Below are 21916 nucleotides of genomic sequence, written 5' to 3' on the forward strand. Positions count from 1 at the left end.
GAATTTCTTATGGAAGTAGCACAATAGGCCTGTATATTACCTGGAATATATACTTGGGAAATATGGCATGCTACTGTTACTAAAGACAGGTTGGCCAATTTTGTTGTTGTTTATTTGTTTGTTTTGATTGTTTTTTCCCTGTTTTTTAATTATTTTTTTTTAAATTATTTGTTTTACTCATTATTTTATTTAATATTTTCTACTTTTTTTGTTTTACTATTTTTTTTTCTTTTGTCTATTTTCAGAGTTTCTTGATGTTTGTTAATCATGTTTTCTGTGTACTGTGTAAGAAAATATAGATCATTAAAAGAAATATATATTAAAAAAATATATTTAAAAAATAGTAATAGTTATAATAAAAGTAATAATAATAAATATAATAATAATAATAACAACAGTCATAGTTATAATAATAATAATAATCATAGTAATAGATATAATAATAATAATAATAATACTTATAATATAATAAAAACAGCAACAACAATAATAATAATAATAATAATAATAATACAAATAAAAAATAAAATAATAATCAAAAAAAAAAAAAAAAAATAAAAAAAATAATGATAATAATTATTTCTTTGTTGTTTGAATTGCACCATATGAAACCACTAATATTGAGGAATCAGATTAAATAAACAAATAACATTAATAATAAAGAGCATTTAAGATTCTCTGACCATCAGTCAGCCACATGTCTGTTGTAACTTTGAGATATTCCTCTAAACTCCGTTAGTTGGCAGTAAAGCAGCGTGTATGATTAAAAGAGGACTGGTGTCAGCTGCTCTGTGTGTGTGTGTGTGTGTGTGTGTGTGTGTGCGTGTGTGTGTGTGTGTGTGTGTGTTTCTTCTCTCTAAGCGGGCGTTTATCGGCCCTTTCACCCGACAGGTGGCGATGACCCGGATCTATCAGTGACCAGTCGATCACACGAGCCGTCGGCTGGATATTCCACCAGCACGAGCTCAGGTGACTCTGTGTGCGTGTGCATGTGCGTGTGTGTGTGTGTGTGTCGCTGTAAATCTGCAGCAGAGGGGCTGACAGCCTGTTCTCTCATTGCAGAGGTAAGAGTGTGTCCGGACCGGAGAGATGGCTCTGTTAATGGAGCACCAGTTCAGGCAGCTGCCAGCTGACAGACAGGTGGAAACGAGACCGTTCCTGGAGGCCGTGTCATACCTTCCACCCTTCTTTGGTAAGTGAAGTTTCCACAGTGTGACACAGTAGAGACCCTGTAGACACCTCTGACAGTCCTGCAAGTGAAGTTATGTGGAAATACATGTGAAAGACTTTATTCACAATGTGTTTTTTTTTCCTATTCAACTTCTTGTGTTTGACTTGTTAGAGGCTCACAGTTACAGACTGAAGGAGCAGAGAAATGAGTTTTAAGCTTTTTACATTTGTAGTGATGTATAATTCAAGCCTCAAGACTGTTAAATGCCCACAAATGTCCCCTTTAATGGACCTTCATCCATTCTTCATGTGCTATTTGTTCAACTTTGATTAATAAACACAGAACTGGTGAGGGGAAATCTGTCACAACTCTTTCTATCGAGCCCTAACGAGACGATCTTGTTCTTTTTCCAAACGATAATCTTTTTTGGATCGTGTTTCTCTCCATCAAGCTGTCCCACAATCCTTTAGCATGCATAATTTAATTCACTGGCCTGGATTTTAAGTTGTGAAAATTGATTAGTACGGTGTTGAGTTCCTCTTGCCCATTCACCGGCGGCATGGTGCACCTGGGCATCTTTGTGCGGCTTCATTCTGTATTAATATGCCAAAGGTCCTCTATTGAATTTGCCATGTGAAACCCTTGAGAGGAACCAAGTCTGATGTCCACATTAAGCTCTTTCCTCCTTGTCACTATTGTTTTTCCTGACCTAGAAAATTTCTCGGCCAACTTTCCAGGCTGTTAAAGTCCTGCACACTCTCATTGTACATTCACACAGGTGTTTTCAATTCGTTTGCCTAATTAGACCTCGTCTTCAGGACAGTATTACCTGACTCTACTGACAGTTTTGTATCTGTGCTGGCAGGACATCTTGTACTTTGATTATCCCTTTTAAAGTATGAGTAGTTTTGTGACCTCATCTCAACTTCAACCTGACAGGAGGTCCATTAGCCAAAATAATTGGCAACAACTGTGTGTGTTTAATGAGCCTTGAACTGAACAAATGATGCTGTTTGGGACTAATTCTTGTTAGAAGATTGAATATTTTAGTTTTATAGATGTCATCGTTGCTTCTCTGAGAGATGTTTCATTGAATATTGTCTCCAGAGTCACTGTTCATGTGTCAAATAAATATTGTGAAGAGAGTGGAAAATATATAGAGAGAAAACCATGATGTCTCCGCAACAAGATATGTTGCCGTCGGTGTTGTGGCGCTGCATCACATCGGCACAATAGAGTCGACTTTGTCACGAGTAGTTTCCTCTGACGGCTCAGGAGCTGAAAGCTGTTGTGTCAGTGGGTCGTCCAGGAGCCGTGTGTGGTCGGTGCACTATCCTGTCACCAAATACTCAGGTTCCTCAGCAGTCTAATTAAAGGACACCTTATGATAATACTGTGGTGATGTGTCAGTGAAAACAGCTCAGACTGAAGGCCCTAATCCAGGTGGATTTGCTTTACCTTCCAGCGTTGTGTTCTTATTGAGAGCGAAAGGGTTGACATGTTTTTAAAAGGCTAGCCCGGAAGTTAGCATCACGCCGACCAATGGGATTCTTCCATTGGATTTTGGGTTATTGCAGAAAATGAGACAACTTTGTGGTAGTTACATGTTTTGTTTAGTAAGATAATCTCACAGATGAACTCCACTTGTGTGATTTTTGAAGCGTAAACGAGATCACCACCAGTAAAAAGCTGATGTTAGGCTATAAACAGACTACAGTGCAGTGGCATGACTTCTACGTCACCAACACTAAACAACCCGACTACACTATACTATACACACTTTACTACAAATTCATTACTAGTTGGAAAGTGCAGAGTCAGAATAGTTTGCAGCTAAAGTCTGCATGTAATGACGTGGTGAGTAGATGAGTCTTGGCGTTAAAATTCACAAGTGGGGTATTTACTGACTTATTTTATATCACGAGACAAAAGTTGAAAATCTCTTCACCTTGTGTTAACCACAGACCTCTTGCAGACTGATTTTCAGGTTTTTGGACTCTATTGTGGGCCAGTGTTTTGACAACTTAAATATCTTTCCAGTATCCCACAACTGAAAGTTACCAGAGTTTTTGCTGAACTACGGTGGTTTAACTTCTCACCTCACTGCACTGATGTACACTGTACTCCTGTACCCTGTGACGTCACTGTTTGGTGTGGTTGCGGGTGCAAAAGAGAAAACACACCGATCACACCCATGAGTTAGTGAAACAGGCCTGAAACGCAACTTTTCAGCCTGATATCAAAGGATTCGTTCACCCAAAAATGAAAATTCAGTCATTATCTACTCATCCTCATTCTCGATGGAAAACAAGGGGAAGTTTTGCAGTCCGCAAAAAACGCTGTGAAAATTGTTTGTCGTCACAGAAAACGTTCTGTGACGACAAACTTCCCCCAACTTTCTCCTTTTACACCTATCCTTTATCGGCATGAGGGTGAGTAGATGAAGACTTGAAGCCCAAGTATTCTCCTATCTGCTTGGTCTAGCACTTAACAAAAGCTTTATCACATATGATCCAGACTACTAGATAAAATAATCAGATCCAGGATGCAATGTAGTAGCTGCACACTGTCATCAGTTTGAAAAAATGGTACACATATTGTCCCTTTTATTCGGCCTGACATTTGAGATGTCTTGGATTTTGACTTGCATGAGAGTGTCTGAAGACTGAACCACCACAGAGTCTGTGGAGTTTGAAAGGTTAAGGTTGTCGTGCCTCACTTTAATTTTGTATTCCTCAGTCGTACCTTGTGTAAATATTCCTCCTCAGACTGCCTCGGCTCGGCGATTTTTGCACCGATAAAGGCCGACATAGCTGGTAACATCACAGTGAGTATGAGTTAAATCTGTCACTCTACTCTCACATTTATCAATGATGTTCTCAATGAAAAAAAAAACAGTTAGATCTACTGTTTTTTTCCCTGCTGTCATAGAAAATCAAGGCAGTTTATGATACCAACCCGGGACGGTTCAAGACACTGCAGCAGATTGTGGAGGCGGAGAAGGAAATGCATGGAGCACAATGGCCCAAAGTGGGAGCAACATTGGCTCTAATGTGGCTAAAAAGGTCTGAGAAAATGTATATTTGGGTCTTTTTGTTTATTAGATTTAAATGCATTTTTCACCCGTAATCACTGTGCTGACTTTTTTTTTTTTTTTTTTAACAACCAGGGGTCTTCGATTTATCCAAGTCTTCCTTCAGAGCCTGGTGGACGGTGAAAAGGATGATAGCAACCCAAACCTCGTCCGAGTCAACATCACCAAAGCCTATGAAATAGCCCTGAAGAAGTATCACGGCTGGTGGGTGCAGCAGCTCTTCAAGGTGAGTTCAGTGTCTGTCACAAGGGTATTCATATAAAATCCTTTGAGTTGTGTGTGACTGTGAAATTTCATTTTTGCTCTTTTTAGGCTGCTCTTTTCGCTGCTCCATATAAGTCAGATTTCCTGAAGGCCCTCTCCAAGGGTCGGGACGTCAAGGAGGAGGAGTGCTTGGAAAAAATCAGAAAATTCCTCCTCAACTTCACCGTCACTATCGACGCTATTTATGAGATGTACAATAAGATGAATGCCGATCTTGATTACACAGTGTGACCGCAGGACGTCCCTCTTTTCCTGCACTGACCCATCTAGTTTACATTTACACTCTGCAGCCTACAGCCTGACACGGCCTCCTTCAGGTCATCTGACAGCTCACTGCAGGAGCGTATGTTTAATACACTCTGTCGGCACACATCAAATGTTTGCACTCTTAATCATCTGTTTGCTTGTTCTGGCACCTTTTTCCTCACTGTTGTTTGACTCTGGAGCGAAGCAGCTGCAGATTGAAACTCTGTGTTCCTTTGTTCTCTATTTGAAGAGTCGTGTTTCTTCACAGGAAAACATTGAATGTTTGAAAGCAGATATTTGTGTGAACCTTACAAAAGTGGGACAATTATACCAACAGTCAAAGTGCTACGTACTCCAGTGAATAAACAGATAAGCAAGGTTTCAGTTTTACCACCATTGTTATTATTATCTATAACTTATTACAGTAGATACCCTGTATTTTTGTACCTTATGTAGATATTGAAAGAAACATTTTCAAGTTTTCACGCTCTTAAATTTGAAATGTGACAGTGCTGAGGTCCATCCCACGACCTGCGAATGTTGTTTTATTTGTACAAATCATTATCACTGGATCATAATCTTCACTTTTTAATGATTTTACCTCCAAGTTATACTGTCCAGAGTTATTTATTACAAGTTATACAAAACCTAAGCAGTTAATCTGTCACTGTGAGCTTTTTGACTTGTTAAAATCTTTTAAAATACAAGAATAAGTACGTACACTGTTGGCTTCTGATGTTGCACACCTGTTTGTGCCTTAAGCTGGAGGTACAAAGCATTTAAATAACCATGTCAGCGTTTGTGCCTTCAGTCCTTCATAAGTTTATACACGTCATTTTGTGTAAACCAAGAACAACATGTACATCACTGAAGCAGTCGTCTGCCTCTTTTATATTTCTCTGCTATGCAGCACTTGAACATGTGTCTTTGCTATTCCTCCAAAGAAAGTGCTTCTCTGTCCACTCTTCTCTCAGGTGCTTACATTAAACTGAATGTGTATTTTTATTTACACCTCATTGTTGAGGGGATATTTAGTGTGGCTGTCTGACTTCTTGTCTTCTACACTGTTGTAAGATGCAAAAGAAGAAGCGAAGATGTCAAATGTGATATTTGGACAACATGTTGACCTTGACGAGAGGTTATCCTGGTGGCTTTTGGTTAATCAGTTTTGAGTGAACGTTTTGAAATGCTTGTCTGTTGCAGTGTGTGTATAGTGAAAAATAATTAATATTGTATTTTCAACTTATGTAAACCATAATTTGGAATAAAAATATGAGCAACAATTTATGTGTTTTTCTTTTTTCCTTCTTTAACTTCTTTCTTGAAACCATCTGTCTGTTTTGCCAAGAATCAGCAGTGGTGGAAAGTAAATAAGTACATTTAACCCATGTTTAAGTAAAATTTTGAGTTACTTGTACTTGAATATATTCATTTGTTGCTACTTTATATTTCTACTCCACAACATTAACCAGGAAATATTGCTTGGGGAGTGACGGAATAGATGTAATTCTTCAGCAATGTACCATATGAAAAAAATATTGTGTTTTTTGAAAATTAAAGTATGTAAACCTGTTCTACTAGGACCCCCAAATAAAAGCATGAACCTGAAAATTTACATAATATGACCTCTTTAAGTGTACTTTGCTGCTAATGTTTCTGTACTTCTGCTTGAATACAATTATGAACGCCTCCCAGAGAATTATTAAACTGTACTCCATTTTGAAATGTGTTTTTGAATACTTGTAAAATGGGTCAATATTAGCAGGCTTGTTTATTCAGCAGTGCAGCCACCTGCAAAAGGGCACCGTGGGATAGAAAACAAGGTCAGGAATCAACTTTCACTCTCAGCTTTTAAGTCAGCATGAATGAGAAGTCTGAGAAAAATAGATATTTGGACGTCTACAGTTCAACGACGACTGGAAATCTGACATCCTCCGAGGAGCAGTTGTGATGGAAAGCACCAGAACAGCTACTAAATGAATGGACCTTCTGGTGAGATTGTTTTGTCAGCTTTGACTTTAAGCATCTACTCAACTTTGCATTTCCATTTGAGAAAAATAAATAAATAAAAAAATAATAATAATAAAAGGAAAACAAAGAAAAAGTAATGAGCAAGCACTGGGGGAGTGAAACTAAATACATTGTGAACTTATTTGCCACTCTGAACTCTTACTCCACTACACAAACATAAAAAAAACGTATAAAATAAGATGCTTATCATTACATCCTTGTTTCAGTCATCAAGAACATTTCATGTCTCGAGCTTCACAAATGTGAGGATTTTTTTAAAATTAGAATTTCTTTTCAATAATTTTGATTGTGTGCTACTGTGTGGACAAAACAAGCATCGTGTCACTTAATTAATAGAGAAAATAAGCAAGTAAGAATGAAATATATAAAGCAGCCTGCCAAAATATAAAGATAACTTTATGTTTATTTTTGGTTATTGTTTTTTGCTAATAACAAGTAGTAGTTTTTGTTTGATTATTCTAGATGTTTCCTTAATTTAGATGACAGTTTGATAGCATTTTCTTTTGCTACTTATTTGTTTAGTCTAGTTATTTCCTTCTTTAATATGTTCAGTTTTGTCTTGTTAGTCTTTTGTTTTGTTTTTGTTTTATTTAGAAGTTTGGGTAACACTGTGGGCTCCTAGGTTATATAGTCAGGAGGATAGGTGTAGGACCATGATGCACCTGGGTGAGGTCTGTTTTTTGTTTGCTTGCTTGTTTTTTTTAAAAAAAAAATCAAAATTAAAAAAAAAATCATGAAAACCAAAGAAACATTGAATGGACATCTGTGAATGAACACATACATTACCAGCCTGCATGGTGCAGCAGTGGTTTTTATTTTGACATTTGATTTAAAGTTTGATTTAGATTATTTTTACCCAATGGCCACTACAGACATGTTAAGAAATGTGCCTCATACTACACTTTAACTACAGTGTAGTTAATATTGAGTAATGGTTAAACGTTTAAACAAATGCTACTATAATCCATAATGAAATGAAATAATGATAGTAATAGAAACAGCTCCACCTCAATCAAATACAACTGCAAAATCCTGATTTTTACATGAATGCATGACGTTTAATAACATGATGGTTAAATATTTAACAGCACCACAGTCACAGGGGACACTTTTCTTGATTTCTTGTATACAACACTCAATGCAGTACTTGTAACAGAGTACTTTTAACAGTACTTCTTCACTTCTTCCCCCACTGGGCTCTCTGCTGCAGCCTGAGATGTTTTGCAGCACCACCTAGCGGCCGCGCACCGGTACTGCACCTCACATGGTCCGCGTCGACTCCAGCTCTCAGCCCGACTGAGCGGACACTCTGTCCCGCCCCAAATCTGTGTGAAAGCATCCGTTGTTCTGGTGGACTTCACCGGCGGTTCGGACACATGATTCAGAGGGACGCTGTGATTTTACTCGAAACACTTGGTGTCATCAGGAAAAAGTTCAGAGTTGCTCAACAGTCGAGGGGAAATAAGTTTGGGAGTTTTTAAACTATGGAAAGTTTGGGAATAGACACAAACTAAACTCCACAGATTAGATCAAGGTAAGTAACAACTCTTCATTTGATGCTTTCTAACCACTTTGTGTGAGGGGAAATGTTTGACTGACCTTATGAGACTGTTAGTTTAATAACTACTAAGACATGTAACTTTTAATGAGTCCTCAAATTCCACATGTTGCTCATCACTGATATTGTGTTAAATAGTGATTATTTATTATTGTATTTCTTCCTACATCCTGAAAGTTATATTTTTTAGTTTCTTTTTTTTTTTATCCATCCAACCATTCATCCATAAAGTTGTGAGAGTCTTTTTTTCCTACGACATGACCTTAAACACCTACAAATCTATTGTTTAACACATTAAATCTTCTTGCCCCAGGCAGAGCCTCCAGCCTCTCCTGCTCTGGATAATGTCACATCAGCAGTGACAGAGCAGGAAGTCCCACATCTATTAGTTTTAAACTTTCCCAAGTGGGTTTCCACTTCCTGACCCAATAAGTGGATAATATGTGTGCTTTGGGTCTACTTGATATTTTATGATGCTGTTCTGTCTGCCTTCTGGACACGACTGAATCATCTGCTCTCTCTCTGTTGTAGTTTATCAAGAGGGCACCCTCTTCTTTGTTCCTCCGTCTTTTTTTTTACTATCCAAAGCCCGCTGAAGTGTGAAGGCATGATAATCCCGGGTACCGGACAGGGTGGTGAGTCATGCCTCTCCCTGAGCGGGACCCCAGCTCCCATGTTTGTGTTGCTCCTTTGCAGCACAGTCTGGCTTAGATAGGTTGTCATGAGCAAACACTGTGCAGGGACATGTGAGGATGTAGCTGTAGTGAGTAAATCTGTAGGCTGTTGATTGAGTGTGTTCAGGTGGTGTGACTTTGTGACTGGAGGAAACATCTCCGTCTGACCAATGAGAGGCCGGACTCACAGCCGTGTTATTGCTGTTGGCATCGGTCTCCTTTCCTAGTTTTTTTTTTTCCATATATCCCAAACGACAGAGCTCTTTTTATGTCACACAGGACCTACAGATTATTTTTTTCTATACTTGTGTTTATGATGGCTTCTCTTTTTCTGTCTCTGCAGGACGCCCACATGCTTCAGCATCATTTCCAGTTTCCCCTGAAGAGGAATTTGGCACATCATTGTGATAAAAGGGATGAATGAGGTACAGAGGGGTCAAATGTCAAATGTAATCCTTAAAATCAACTTGAAACTTCGAGTGGGAACGTCCAGGGTCCCTTTAGTAACTGTACTCCCAATGCAATGTCTCTTTAGTTTGATTGTTTTATTATTTGTTCTGATTGTAGCGGCTTGGCATCCTGCAGTACTGGAGGTCAAACTTGCCTGAAACAAGAAGACATAACATATATTAATATCTTAACATATATTTAATGAGCGTGGTGGTTTTTTTGAGGATGACTTACAACTTTGTAATTTGATCATGAGAGACAAGATGCACAAAGATCTGGATAGTTTAACGCCCCATACGAACACTTTTCTTCGGCTTGTATTTACTTCTTTATTAAAAATCTCTTCTAAAATCATACCAACAAAATGATAACATGATTCATTATGCAGTTTGGCCTCTGCCTGGCTGCATCTCATGTCTCTTATTCGTACTTCCTCTTTCCTCAGGTCACCTGGAAGTTGATCAGGTGAACCATCATCAAGGACATCTCGTTTTTTTTTAGGCTTCTGTTTTTAAGATAGTTAATTTTCGAGTCTCATTCCCAACTCTTCACATACTGACACTTTCAGATGGCAGCCGACCTTCAATCCCAAAGCATCAGTACCTAATTGCTGGAGTTGACAGTAGATCCCTATAAGCTGAGAGTTTCTTTGTTGTGAAATATGTACAACTTTATTATTAGATCAACTAAGACTGGGCAACATATACGGGGTCATCTCCAGGTTTTAAAGGCTGCATTACCGTAAAGCGATGTCATTTTCAGAACTTACTAGATGACAAGTGTTGCTGGACTTCTGTCCTTTTTAGACTTTTTCCCTGTAAAGTAGGTGAAGCTGTGCCAGAAACCCGCCAGTAATGAAACAATTTTAAACATTACACATTTCTCTGTGGTGTTTTGTGACCTCTAGTAACATAATGCAGCTGTTTTTATACTGTATGTGAGGTCCCCATGTGGTTTATCCTGGGAATTTGCAGACACAGGTTACGATTTCACTGGTGTACAGTTGGGAGTAAAAGGCGAGAATATAATAATAAATATGTAGACAATGCTGGATATTTAAAAAAATCATCTTTGCAAATATTTTATGAGGAATGAAAAACCTTCAGCACATTTCTTAGTGATCCTCTGGGTGTGTTTTTGTGAGCAACACTGGCTGTAAACAGAACTTTTGTTTGTTTATAAGACAACTCCACAGGGCACACATCTTCTTTCTCCATTTGTAGAAGCTGTCTCTGTCTACCTAACGGCTGTGCAGCTCACTCAGAACATTTTGTCATGGTGTTTTTTATTCCAGGGCCGCTCTGCTCTCCTCAGAAGGTGCAACCTCGCCTTGTCCAAGGCCAACACCCTCGGTTCTGTTCCCGCCAAAGCTGCTGTCTCTGTGGAATCGGGCGATGGCGGAGCCGCTCAGCCTGAGAGCGACCCGGCGTTCGTCTTGTCAGAGTTCTCAGAGCTGTTTGAGAGCGAGGATGCCTCCCCGTCAACTCAGGACACCAGTCAGGGTTCGGCCCTGGAGCTGGTTCAGCCGGGCCAGCCGGCGGACGGCAGACAGAACCTGCGGATGAAGTTCCACGGTGCTTTCAAGAAGGGCATCTCCAACCCTATGGACCTGCTGGAATCAACCATATACGAGTCAAACGTGGTTCAAGGCCCCAAGAAAGCTCCCATGGACTCGCTCTTTGACTACGGCACCTACAGGAACACGAGCAACCAGAAGCGACGCAGGAAGAAGCTCCCGAGAGGGTGAGAACGGGCCCTCATGTGTGTTTCCAGGATTTAATAACCGTCTGTTCCTTTAGGCTTCTTACTTTACTGTCTCAACAGTAGTGAAACTACACTGGATTTTCTTCCAGGGACAAAAGGGCAGGTTTGGAAAAAAGAGTCATAAAAACGAAAAGCTTCTTACAAACGCCACTCTGTAGACAGAGGTGTGCCACATGAGGAAGTATGTACACACACACACTAAGACACACACTGTGGGCCGAGCAGTCCCTCATTCAGGCCGTCCACTGATCTAACAGTGAACGTGTTGTTGGTCCTGCTGCAGCAACAGTTGAGGTAATATTTATGCTGCTGGCTGCTCTACCTGTCCCACACACACACAGAGGTCTATTTACTGGAGCACTCAAGGGTGTGGGCGATTTGCTTAAAAAGATGGTTTGTGCACCAAACACCAATTCATCGCTGTAGTTTCTCTCAATGAAATGTAAAAAGAGTCCATGAATATAAAGGGAATCCCAGATCTAACAGTGAATGAGTGACATGTCATGTTTTCTGTGTCTCCTCAGTAAAACTGAGACGTCCTGTGATGACGGTCAAAGCACAGACCCGCCGAAAGTAATGAAAGTATTCAACCGCTCCCTCCTCTTCGACTGCGTGTCTCGTGCAGACATCGAGGCCCTCGAGGGCCTGTTGGAGTACCTGCAGAGTCACGACAAGAGGTTAACCGATGAGGACTTTAGAGGTGAGGCTAAAATCTGTAGGTTGTCACTTGTAAACCATCCACTAAAAAGTCAGATTACAAGGGAACAAAATGGCATCTATCTTAACCTTGAAGGGGAAACTCGGCTTTCTAGAGCGATGGTTGTACTTTGACCTTTTATCTCCCCCTGCTCTGGTCGGCCCAGAGGATGTGAGCAGGAAAAGGTGGAGTAATGTCATAGTCTTTGTCCCGCTAGAGGCAAGCCCAAGGAAAGCTTCCTGTATGTCTGAGAAGTTTTTTCAGGCTTCTCACAGCTAATAGAGAGAAATCACAGCCAACTGTCAACTCCTCATGAGTTAAAATGGGCTTTACAAAAAGAAACAGACTAAAAATAGTGAAAGTCTTTGCTCAACTGTTGCTAAATGTGGAAACACTTAACGTAAAAATGTTGGATAAAAGTAGAAGCTAGCTGAATGAATGAAAACAGGCAGAAAATGATGTTATTGAATGTGCACTTATATAAATAAGTGTTGGCCTTCTCACACAAAAATCTCCTTTTTCATTAATCTCTTCTACCAGAGCCATCCACAGGTAAGACGTGTCTGCCTAAAGCCCTGTTGAACCTTTACGGAGGGCAGAATGTCACCATCCCGCTGCTGGTGGACATCGCAGAGAAGACCGGAAACCTCCGAGAGTTCATAAATACACCCTTCAGGGACGTCTACTACAGAGGTATGGAAATGTTTTAAATACTAATTTGAATTCTTTCTGTTTTATGCAAGAATAATCTGTTGAAGCTGGCAGAGACAGTGTTTTGTTACTGTAGCTGGCCTGGCTGACACACACATGCAAATGCAGACGCAGGAGCGAGTTTTAATGATAATGTGATAATTAGTCCAAACAATCTAAAATCCAAACGAAGGTAGGCAAACAGACAGCAGTACAACAAAAACAAACCATAAATCGAAGGTGAGCACATGAGGACACAGGAACGCAGGATTACAGGAGTTACGTGAGGATGAGAACTGAACAGACGGACCGACAAAGAGTGAGGGAACGACACAGGCTTACATACAAACAAACCTAGTGAGGGGATGAGGTGCAGGTGGAGATGAAACACAGGTGAGGGACATTAACTTATTATATTAACATTAGATTATCAGGCTGGTGAGGACCACAAGAAAACAGGAGTGCAAAGGACAACACAAAACCAGGAAACACATATAAAACACACACAATGAAACCAAAATGAGAGGACCGTGACGCTGGCTGCTGGGTGAGGCCCGATGACGGGGACTAGGACTGTATTTTACAGCGGGTGTGTTTACTGTGACTATTTAAAGCTCTGTGAATGAGAAGATCCACACCTTATCTTTCATACCTTCCACACACGGTGCTGCTCTTCATCGTTGTCTCTCTGATAACCTGGTTTGTTCATCTAATCATACTTTTCACAAGTAAGGTGGTCAGTTTGAAAACTGCTCATTCAGGAAACACTTTTTATGTGACAGCATAAAAAGTGTTTAAGGGCTCGGTTTCCATAGAGACAACCTGCTCATAACCGCTGGCTTTTAGTGAGTTTTTTATGACCTCAACCTTCAGCTCATAATTGGGTATCAGTTTCTCCTGTAGACAAATGGCAGGAGTCAACAGTGTTTCTCTTGTGTAACAGTGCTTTTTGTTGTGTAACATAATTAACTCCACACACCTCATTTCAGTAATTACCTCCTTGAACACACTGATATTCATTAATTGAACAACAGAAGTCTGTAATATTAATTATGCTGAAGTTTTCTCTGTGCTGTGGTCTTTTTCTCTGCGTCGTCAGGCCAGACGGCGCTCCACATCGCTATAGAGCGACGCTGTAAGCAGTACGTGGAGCTGCTGGTGGAGCAGGGAGCTGACGTTCACGCCCAGGCGAGGGGACGCTTCTTCCAGCCCAGAGACGAGGGGGGCTACTTCTACTTTGGTAAAGACCTTTTTTAGTACGTAAATCTAATCTGGAAACAGAAGAGCTCATTGTGTGCGTCTGTATTTTTAGTCTCCTTATGTTTGATCCATAAGTGATAAAACACAGTAGGCAGACGGAAACTGTTACTGCGGTGATGACGTGGTGTGTCTGTGGTCTCTGTGACTTCACTGGTCACTCTTTCAATTTCCTCACTGGCTGACTGACTGTTTTACACACAAGCTCTGTCAATGACATCAAAGTTTGGCTATGTGCACCACAGCAGCTGCCAAGATAAGTTACCACATGGTAAATGGTCCTGGCAAAGAAACCCCCAGTTTTCATGAAGTGACATTAGACCCCACCCTTTTCTCTTTTATAACGTGGCAGGTTTTGGCCGAGCAAACACTGTCAGGGTATACAGCTGCGGTCCAGAGGTGAGGTCCACCTTAAAACCAAATGTTTTTTTGAAACTGTCAGTGGTGGCGCTCCGAAAACACATGAAAAGACGAGCATTATGTCATGTTGTTCATGAGGCGCGTCCACTGAAAGCTGTGAGTGTTCTTGCAGCGAGAAAAGTAAACATCCTCTGCTGACCCTCCTGCAGGAGAACCTCACTGACCTGGAAATATCAGTCTGTAGACCCAACTCAACACTCCCCTCTGCTGGTGTCTGTGAAGGCCCAGACCTCAGATTTTTAAAAACAGTTTTTATTTACAACATAGTGTCCTTTGAGCCCTCTAATGACAGTTATTGATTCTAATGTTACTCTCTAAAAACACAGGTAGAAACGTCTTGCAATGGACCAGGTTTTATTTTATTTTTTATCCAACCTGAATTTTAAGATTTGTCTTCTTCACTCATGCATTTCTACTCCGCACTCATCACAGAGAAGATGATTTCTATTTGCACTTAGCACGGTTGTCATTCTCAAATCCCAGCGTGTCCGGGCACAGTGTGAGTAATTTGCCGCGGAGCTTTACAGTGAGGTGAACAGGAACCTGGCAGGGCTGACGGCTAATGGGATTTAGACTCACGCTAACACTCTGCATGCACCCGTGCAAATCCATGAAGAGGAGCGTTTCTATGTGAGGTGACAAAGTAATCTGTCACCCATGGCAACGGCTCATTTTCAGCAGCTGCTTTTGGCACTCTGGCCCCACTGCGCCCCTCCCTCAAACAACTGCTAATTGTGCTGGTTTTCATTGCGGGGATTTAAGTGAAATCTTTGATCCATGTTTAGTAAAAAAAACCTACAGATGCCAGCTACAGTTCTTAATTAACTCTCCTGTTGATTTGCTTATTTTTAATCTGAAATACTTCCTTTAATCTCCTGTGAATTCAGTATGAAGTGAGCGCTCTGTCTCTCTCTCTCTCTCTCTCTCTGTTCACCCAGGTGAGCTTCCTCTCTCTCTGGCTGCCTGCACCAACCAGCCTGACATAGTGCACTACCTGACTGAGAATCCACACAAGAAGGCCGACCTGCGGCGCCAGGACTCGCGAGGAAACACGGTGCTGCACGCCCTAGTGCACATCGCGGACAACACCAAGGACAACACGCGTTTCCTCACGAAGATGTACGACCTGCTGCTAATCAAGAGTGCCAAGCTCTACCCAGACTGCAACCTGGAGAGGGTGCTCAACAACGACTGCATGTCGCCTCTCATGATGGCTGCCAAGCTGGGCAAGATAGGGGTAGGGATAAGCAGCATCGGTGTAATTTAAAGTTTTCATCATCATAATTTCTGCTGGCTATAACTCCAAAGGTCAGCAGGTCAGCTTCTCCTTATTCTTTCAGGTGTTTCAGCACATCATCCGACGCGAGATCAAAGATGAAGAGGCTCGTCATCTGTCACGCAAGTTTAAGGACTGGGCTTACGGGCCGGTGTACTCCTCCCTCTATGATCTGTCTTCCCTGGATACATGCGGAGAGGAGCCGTCTGTGCTGGAAATCCTCGTCTACAACAGTCGCAATGAGGTGATAAAAGAAGGATTTTTTGTTTACAAAGTTTGTCATTCTCACTTTAAAAAGAAGAGAGATGAAATGTTGTTTCCTCTCAAGATCAGAGGAGTTAGAGGAACAAAACACCAGGCATGACATAAAAAAAAAAAGTGTGTGGGTGCATCAAAAACCTGAGCGCAATAAAAGATTCTCTGCGTGTACAAAGATCCGGATCTCTTTATTTTAATTCAATTTTATTGCTGTTTATCAGTGTCATGTTTTTTTATTCCTGTTGTCAGAACCGCCATGAGATGCTGGCAGTGGAGCCCATCAATGAGCTGCTGAGGGCCAAATGGCAGAAGTTTGGTGCTGTCACCTTTTACATCAGCGTGGTTTCCTACCTCATCACCATGATCATCTTCACCCTGGTGGCTTATTACCATCCGACACAGGGAAAGGTGGGTGAGAAGCTGCTGAAGGTGCAGACGTTTTTTTTTTACAGTGTGGCCGTATTGCATGGGAACTGATCAATGATTCATGATGTGAAACCGTCAGCTGAACGTTCAGGACACTCATCAACATTTCGTTATGACAACTCTTTGCTCATTAAGTATGCATGTTGTTTTTTATGTAGGCCATTACGTACATTAGATAGCTTAATACTGTTTGCTTCATGCATTCTTACCAAGAAGGAGACGATAAGATTAATGCCACTTTAAAGCTGCTGTGAGTGTTAGCTAACGTCCTGTCCGCCTCCCTCCTCTCTACATCACCGCATGAATGCACAGCGGTAATCGGCAGACATACTGTAGCAGCAAACAGGAGGCTCCTGCTCTCTGTCAGGACCACCTCTTAATGGAGTTCTGCGTCCTGATTGGATAGAGCCGGTGGGGACACCAACCAATTTTCTTTTCTCTGGGTGACGTGGGTTACTGACCAAACACTCTCTAACAGTGGTTACTGTTGGAATAAAGAGCTATTTGACACTTAATAAATAAATATATATCACTTACAGCAGCTTTAATGTCTGTCCCCCACAGCCATCAGCTGGTTAGCCTAGCTTAGCATAAAGACTAGCAAGGGAAAACAGCTTGGCTCTATCCAAAGATTAGGAAATCCACCTACTAGCACCTTAAATGTTTTCTAATATACATATTATTATATCTTATAAGCAACAAACCTGCCAAGCCTGAAGTAGATCGGATGAACAGTTCTTGATGATTGGATGTTCAGTAGCCTTTGTCTTCCTTCCTTCCAGCCTCCGTACCCGTACACAACATCCTCTGACTACCTGCGTATGGCGGGGGAGATTGTCACCTTGGCGTCAGGAATCTTCTTCTTCCTCACCAACGTGAGTCAATAAGCTCTGACGCCTCCTCATAGTTTGATCCTTGTTTGCTTGCTGCCGTCTCCCAATCTCTTGCATCAAAGTCGAACTTGTAACGGCAGCGGTTGTTGTAATTATGGAAATGTTACTCCTGCTCTTTGCAGATTAAGGACCTCTTTTTGAAGAAGTGCCCCGGGGTGAAGTCTTTATTTATTGATGGATCCTTTCAGCTGCTGTAGTAAGTCTGCCTCGTCTGTCCTTGCTCCCCCTCTTCTTCACCTTTGCCGTAGCTTATGCTGACTTTTTACCCGAGGCAAATTTTGCATCCTCTTAATTGAGTGATCTAATTAATTCCTCAGCCTCCTCCATGGCATGTTTTTGTAGTTTACATCTTTAATTAAGCCCCTGATGCAAACAAAGAGCTGAGAATGTCGAACACCTCTCTGAACTGTGTTGATTTAAATCATTAGCAGCACGGCTGTGATGTCTACATTCGGTTTTTAAAAAGCCAAATGCTAACAATCACTTTTTCATTTATCACTTCACTATCACAGACTTTAACACTGGAACTATTTCCTGACAAACTTCTTTTTCTCTCCCCTCTAGCTTCATCTACTCTGTACTTATTGTCGTCACCGCTGCTCTCTACCTGTCTGGCATTGAGACTTACGTGTGTGTGATGGTGTTTGCACTCGTCCTGGGCTGGATGAACACGCTTTACTTCACAAGAGGCCTGAAGCTCACTGGCACTTATAGCATCATGATACAGAAGGTTAGAAGATCAAAAGAGTTAACAGGAAATGAATTAACCTGAAGCAACACTAATTGTGTGTCTCACCACTTTTTTTATTTTTGGTCTCAGATTCTTTTCAAAGACCTTTTCAGATTTCTGCTGGTGTACGTGCTCTTCATGATCGGATATGCATCAGGTAGGTGTATGATCACGTAGCTCTACAGGTGTATGTCAGCATTACTTAAAAAAAAAAATTTGACATTTGTTGTTAATGTACATTTTAAAGTTACAGCCACAGGATGGTTGGCTACGGAAGTCCTGAGGGGCAAGTGGGGACATTTTTTATATTGTGTAATCAATTTTTTTTTTTTTTAAGTCTGATCCAAATTGTTCTCTCACATGACTTATGACTTGAGAACTAGTGAAAAACAAGTGCGAAGAACTTTTTTCAAAATTCCTTAATTTTTGTTTTTTCAAACATGTTTTCAGGAGAATTTTTTTTTTTCATGTGTGAAACCGAATGAAAAAAAATGTTTTCCAGGAGAAAATTTCGTCCCGGAAAAAAATAAAAATCACATCTTTTCACAGATGAAAAAAATATTATCTGTGTAAACCTTTTTTTTTCTGCAAAACTCTTCGCAAGTCATAAACACAGGAGAGATCAGACTTAGAAAATTATGGAAGCCCTGAGGGGGAAGTAAGACTTTTTTTTTCTAGAAATGAAAAAAAAAGAAATTTCATGTCTCAAGCCGAGAAAAAGCATTGGCAAACTGAGGAAAAAAAAAAAATTCACTCGTAAAAAAAATGTTTTCACTCGGCTTGACACATGAAAAAAACATTTCCCTCCTGAAAAAGTTTTTTTATTTTAAAATATTTTTTTAGTTAAAAATGTTAAAAAATATTTTTTTCACTCAGCTCGACACATGAAAAAATAATTTTTCACTCGGAAAAAAAATCCAAGTCTCTGGAAGCCAAGAGATCCCCTGCTTCTGGTCTGTATGCTAAGCTAACCATCTGTTGACTGAAGCTTATGTAATGGACAGACAGGAGAGTGGTATCGATCTCCTCATCTAACTTTCAGCAAAAAAGTGATAAAACGTTTTTTAACTTTAAATGCTCGCAGACACATAGCCCAACTTTCTCTGTTTCCACCTCACAGCCCTGGTGTCCCTGCTGACAGTGTGCCCTCCACCGGGCACAGATTGTGATGGCGACTGTCTCACCTACCCCAACTGCAGGGACCCAGACACCTTCAGCACTTTCCTCCTGGACCTCTTTAAGCTGACCATTGGGATGGGAGAACTGGACATGATCCACAGTGCACAGTATCCTGCAGTCTTCCTCATCCTGTTGGTTACCTACATCATCCTCACCTTTGTGCTGCTGCTCAACATGTTGATCGCTTTGATGGGAGAAACGGTGGGGCAGGTGTCCAAGGAAAGCAAGAAGATCTGGAAGCTTCAGGTGAGCTGGAAGGAACCGTTTGTGTCAATGAAATGAGATCTTTGACCAGATGATGCTGATAAAAAGCTTAGGGACACAGGATTTGTCCTCTAGATAACGTTGATATCTGTACTAAATTTTATGGCAAGTGATCCGAAAGTGGTGCAAAGTAATTTTTTAAATTTTGGGAGGCGAGTGCAGAAATATGTTTTTCTTATTTTACTGTCTTAAATAAGCTAAATAAACTTGTGTTTATTCACAGTGGGCAACGACCATCTTGGACATCGAGCGCTCTTTCCCAGTCTGCCTTCGCAAGTCTTTCCGAGCTGGAGAGATGGTGACTGTGGGGAGGAACTGCGATGGCACACCTGATCGACGCTGGTGCTTCAGGTATTCATCACGAGTCACAGTTACAGTCACGCTGCAGCGGCACTTCCAAAAAAAACCTGTCAACTCCATTGGTGTTTTGTTATGTCAGGGTGGATGAGGTAAACTGGTGCCACTGGAATCAGAACCTGGCGATAATCAACGAGGATCCAGGCAAGAATGAGACATGCCAAGTCAACGGGTTGCAGCAGAGCGTCAGAGCTTTGAGGAGAGGTGAGAATCTCGCTGTGCTCTCATGAATAAATTCACAGACAAATAAGTATATATTCATGCAAACTTATTCATACAGATAAAAACCCCTCGTCTTCTTTTTATCCCTCTCCAGACCGCTGGTCCACGGTGGTCCCGCGGGTGGTGGAGTTAAGTAAGGGCCCGCGGCCTCGTGATCTGGTGCTGGAGATGGAGCCGCTGACGCCCAGACACTGACGCCTGCAGATAACTAGTGCTGTCCTCTCTGTAAGGAGACAGCAGAGAGCCATCAGCATCAGTGAGATAACTCCGCTGGGGACGATTTGGCCATTAAGTGAATTAATATGCACAGATCTCATGCGCCTTTTCCTTCAGAGGACGTAGAGTAAATATTACAGTATAGGACATAGAGCACAAGGAGTCACTGGATGTCTTAAAGATCTCAAAACCATTAAAGCTAACAATACTTATCCTGAGATACAAATTAATGACAGAAGGAAATGTAAAGTTTGATTTGTTTTTTACTTGTCACATAAGAAAAGACGACATATCATAAAAATGTACTGTACCTCAGCTTTTCAGACATCAGTGGCTGATCACTCAGGGATTTAAGAGAGTCACGATATTTCAGCATTCCCAGGCTCATTATACTGTTACAGAGAACAGATTCATGCTAATAGCTCGCAGAATAATAATTACTGTATTATTGCATTTGCAGTTTCAATAAAATCTTTGATGGAAATGCCATCTCAGAAGAAAAATGCAATAAGTATTCATAGACTTATATAATAGATTCAGCTTTTATTTGCTTGCTTCATATTTAAGATGATGTATCATGAAGATTGTATTGCATATGCTAATTTGAATGTTTATTGTGGAGGCGAGGAGGACTCGGAGTATAGAAAACAGAATATACTTATTTTATAAAGTTTATTTTCTCGACATTTTTCTATACTGTATTAATCGAATAGTTTCCAAACTATGAGAGTGTCAGACTTGGACTGCCAGCTCAGCGCAGCACAGCTTTCATTTGAACTGAAACAATGCACTATGACAATTTCTGATGTGTGCATTATTATATGAACACAAAGACATTGTTCTGAACAAGATGGGCATGATGAGCAGGTTATAGTTGTCAAGCAAATATGCAAATACGAGACAATAGCCTTCCGTGTTATGGTTTGTCTTTGAATTTCCAGAGTTATTGTTCCTTTGCAGCTGGGGTATTTGCATAATCAACTCTCAGGCCTTGCCATTATGTGCTTCCCCCCTATTTGCTGCAGTGTTTTCATTGCAATTGGCTCCCTGCCCTATATAGCATCTTGTTTATGCGCAACTACTGTATGCATGCATGTATTGTACTGTACTACACGACATGATTAAGAGCAGATAGACCCTACAATTCATTCTCACTAAGTCATTGCTGTCGAAGGTCACAGGTCATTGTTCACTATGTTTACATTGCTTTTACAGAGAGACATGTCTATGCATTTTTTATATTGTTTGTACATTGCTGCATAGAACAATAAACACTGAATTTATTTTATAAACCATACACGAGTCTTTGTGTTGAAATTCCTGCACCGATATTTGTTTGTTTTTCTGACAAACATTTTTTTAATCAGTGCTTAGGACCACATTTGGGAGCGATTTTGAGTCAATCGGTCCAAAGACCTGGAAGCTATTGAAAAAATGGGCGGAGGTTTTCATGAAAAATGGCCACTTTTTTCTTTTAAATATTCACCAAAAATACAAATTCCACCGGAATCCAATGGGTACTGCTGTGCCTCGTTCAGCCAGTAGAGGACCACATTTGTGGCGTATTTCGAGTCAATCGGTCAAAAGATGACGGTAACCCTAACCCTAGCCACATAACCCTAACCCTAACCCTAACCCTAACCCCAGCCTTAAGCCAGTCTCATGAAACATTGTCCGTTTTCACTAAAATATTTACCAAAAATACAAATTCTACCAGAATCCAACGGGAACTGCTGTGTCTCGTTCAGCCAGTATAGGACCACATTTGGGAGCGATTTC

At 40.8% G+C, this 21916-nt stretch overlaps 2 protein-coding genes across 2 annotated transcripts; both read left to right on the forward strand.

Annotated features, from left to right (window-relative positions):
• The first annotated feature begins 912 nt into the window (after nt 1-912).
• On the forward strand, nt 913-6028 carry gltpa (glycolipid transfer protein a). The gene is made up of 6 exons (XM_073466584.1): nt 913-969; nt 1063-1192; nt 3940-3998; nt 4103-4236; nt 4341-4491; nt 4578-6028. The coding sequence occupies exons 2-6, from the start codon at nt 1090-1092 to the stop codon at nt 4758-4760; spliced, it is 630 nt and encodes a 209-aa protein (XP_073322685.1). The 5' UTR covers nt 913-969; nt 1063-1089; the 3' UTR covers nt 4761-6028.
• A 2165-nt stretch (nt 6029-8193) lies between these two features.
• trpv4 (transient receptor potential cation channel, subfamily V, member 4) lies at nt 8194-21434 on the forward strand. The gene is made up of 17 exons (XM_073467237.1): nt 8194-8340; nt 9382-9463; nt 10783-11231; nt 11777-11952; nt 12490-12642; nt 13739-13879; nt 15255-15553; nt 15657-15836; nt 16100-16258; nt 17059-17151; nt 17292-17365; nt 17734-17899; nt 17990-18056; nt 19020-19324; nt 19566-19693; nt 19782-19903; nt 20016-21434. The coding sequence occupies exons 2-17, from the start codon at nt 9455-9457 to the stop codon at nt 20114-20116; spliced, it is 2622 nt and encodes an 873-aa protein (XP_073323338.1). The 5' UTR covers nt 8194-8340; nt 9382-9454; the 3' UTR covers nt 20117-21434.
• Nucleotides 21435-21916: the final 482 nt, after the last annotated feature.

Source organism: Pagrus major, chromosome 5 (genome assembly GCF_040436345.1).
Source record: "Pagrus major chromosome 5, Pma_NU_1.0".
NCBI classification, from domain to species: domain Eukaryota; kingdom Metazoa; phylum Chordata; class Actinopteri; order Spariformes; family Sparidae; genus Pagrus; species Pagrus major.

Coding starts and splice junctions, on each gene's coding strand:
- trpv4 (XM_073467237.1), top strand. Junction 11,953..12,489: donor AACCGATGAGGACTTTAGAG/GTGAGGCTAAAA, acceptor CTCTTCTACCAG/AGCCATCCACAGGTAAGACG. Junction 17,152..17,291: donor TCTTCTTCTTCCTCACCAAC/GTGAGTCAATAA, acceptor TGCTCTTTGCAG/ATTAAGGACCTCTTTTTGAA.
- gltpa (XM_073466584.1), top strand. CDS start 1,090: ATGGCTCTGTTAATGGAGCACCAGTTCAGGCAGCTGCCAGCTGACAGA. Junction 1,193..3,939: donor ATACCTTCCACCCTTCTTTG/GTAAGTGAAGTT, acceptor ATTCCTCCTCAG/ACTGCCTCGGCTCGGCGATT. Junction 3,999..4,102: donor ACATAGCTGGTAACATCACA/GTGAGTATGAGT, acceptor CTGCTGTCATAG/AAAATCAAGGCAGTTTATGA.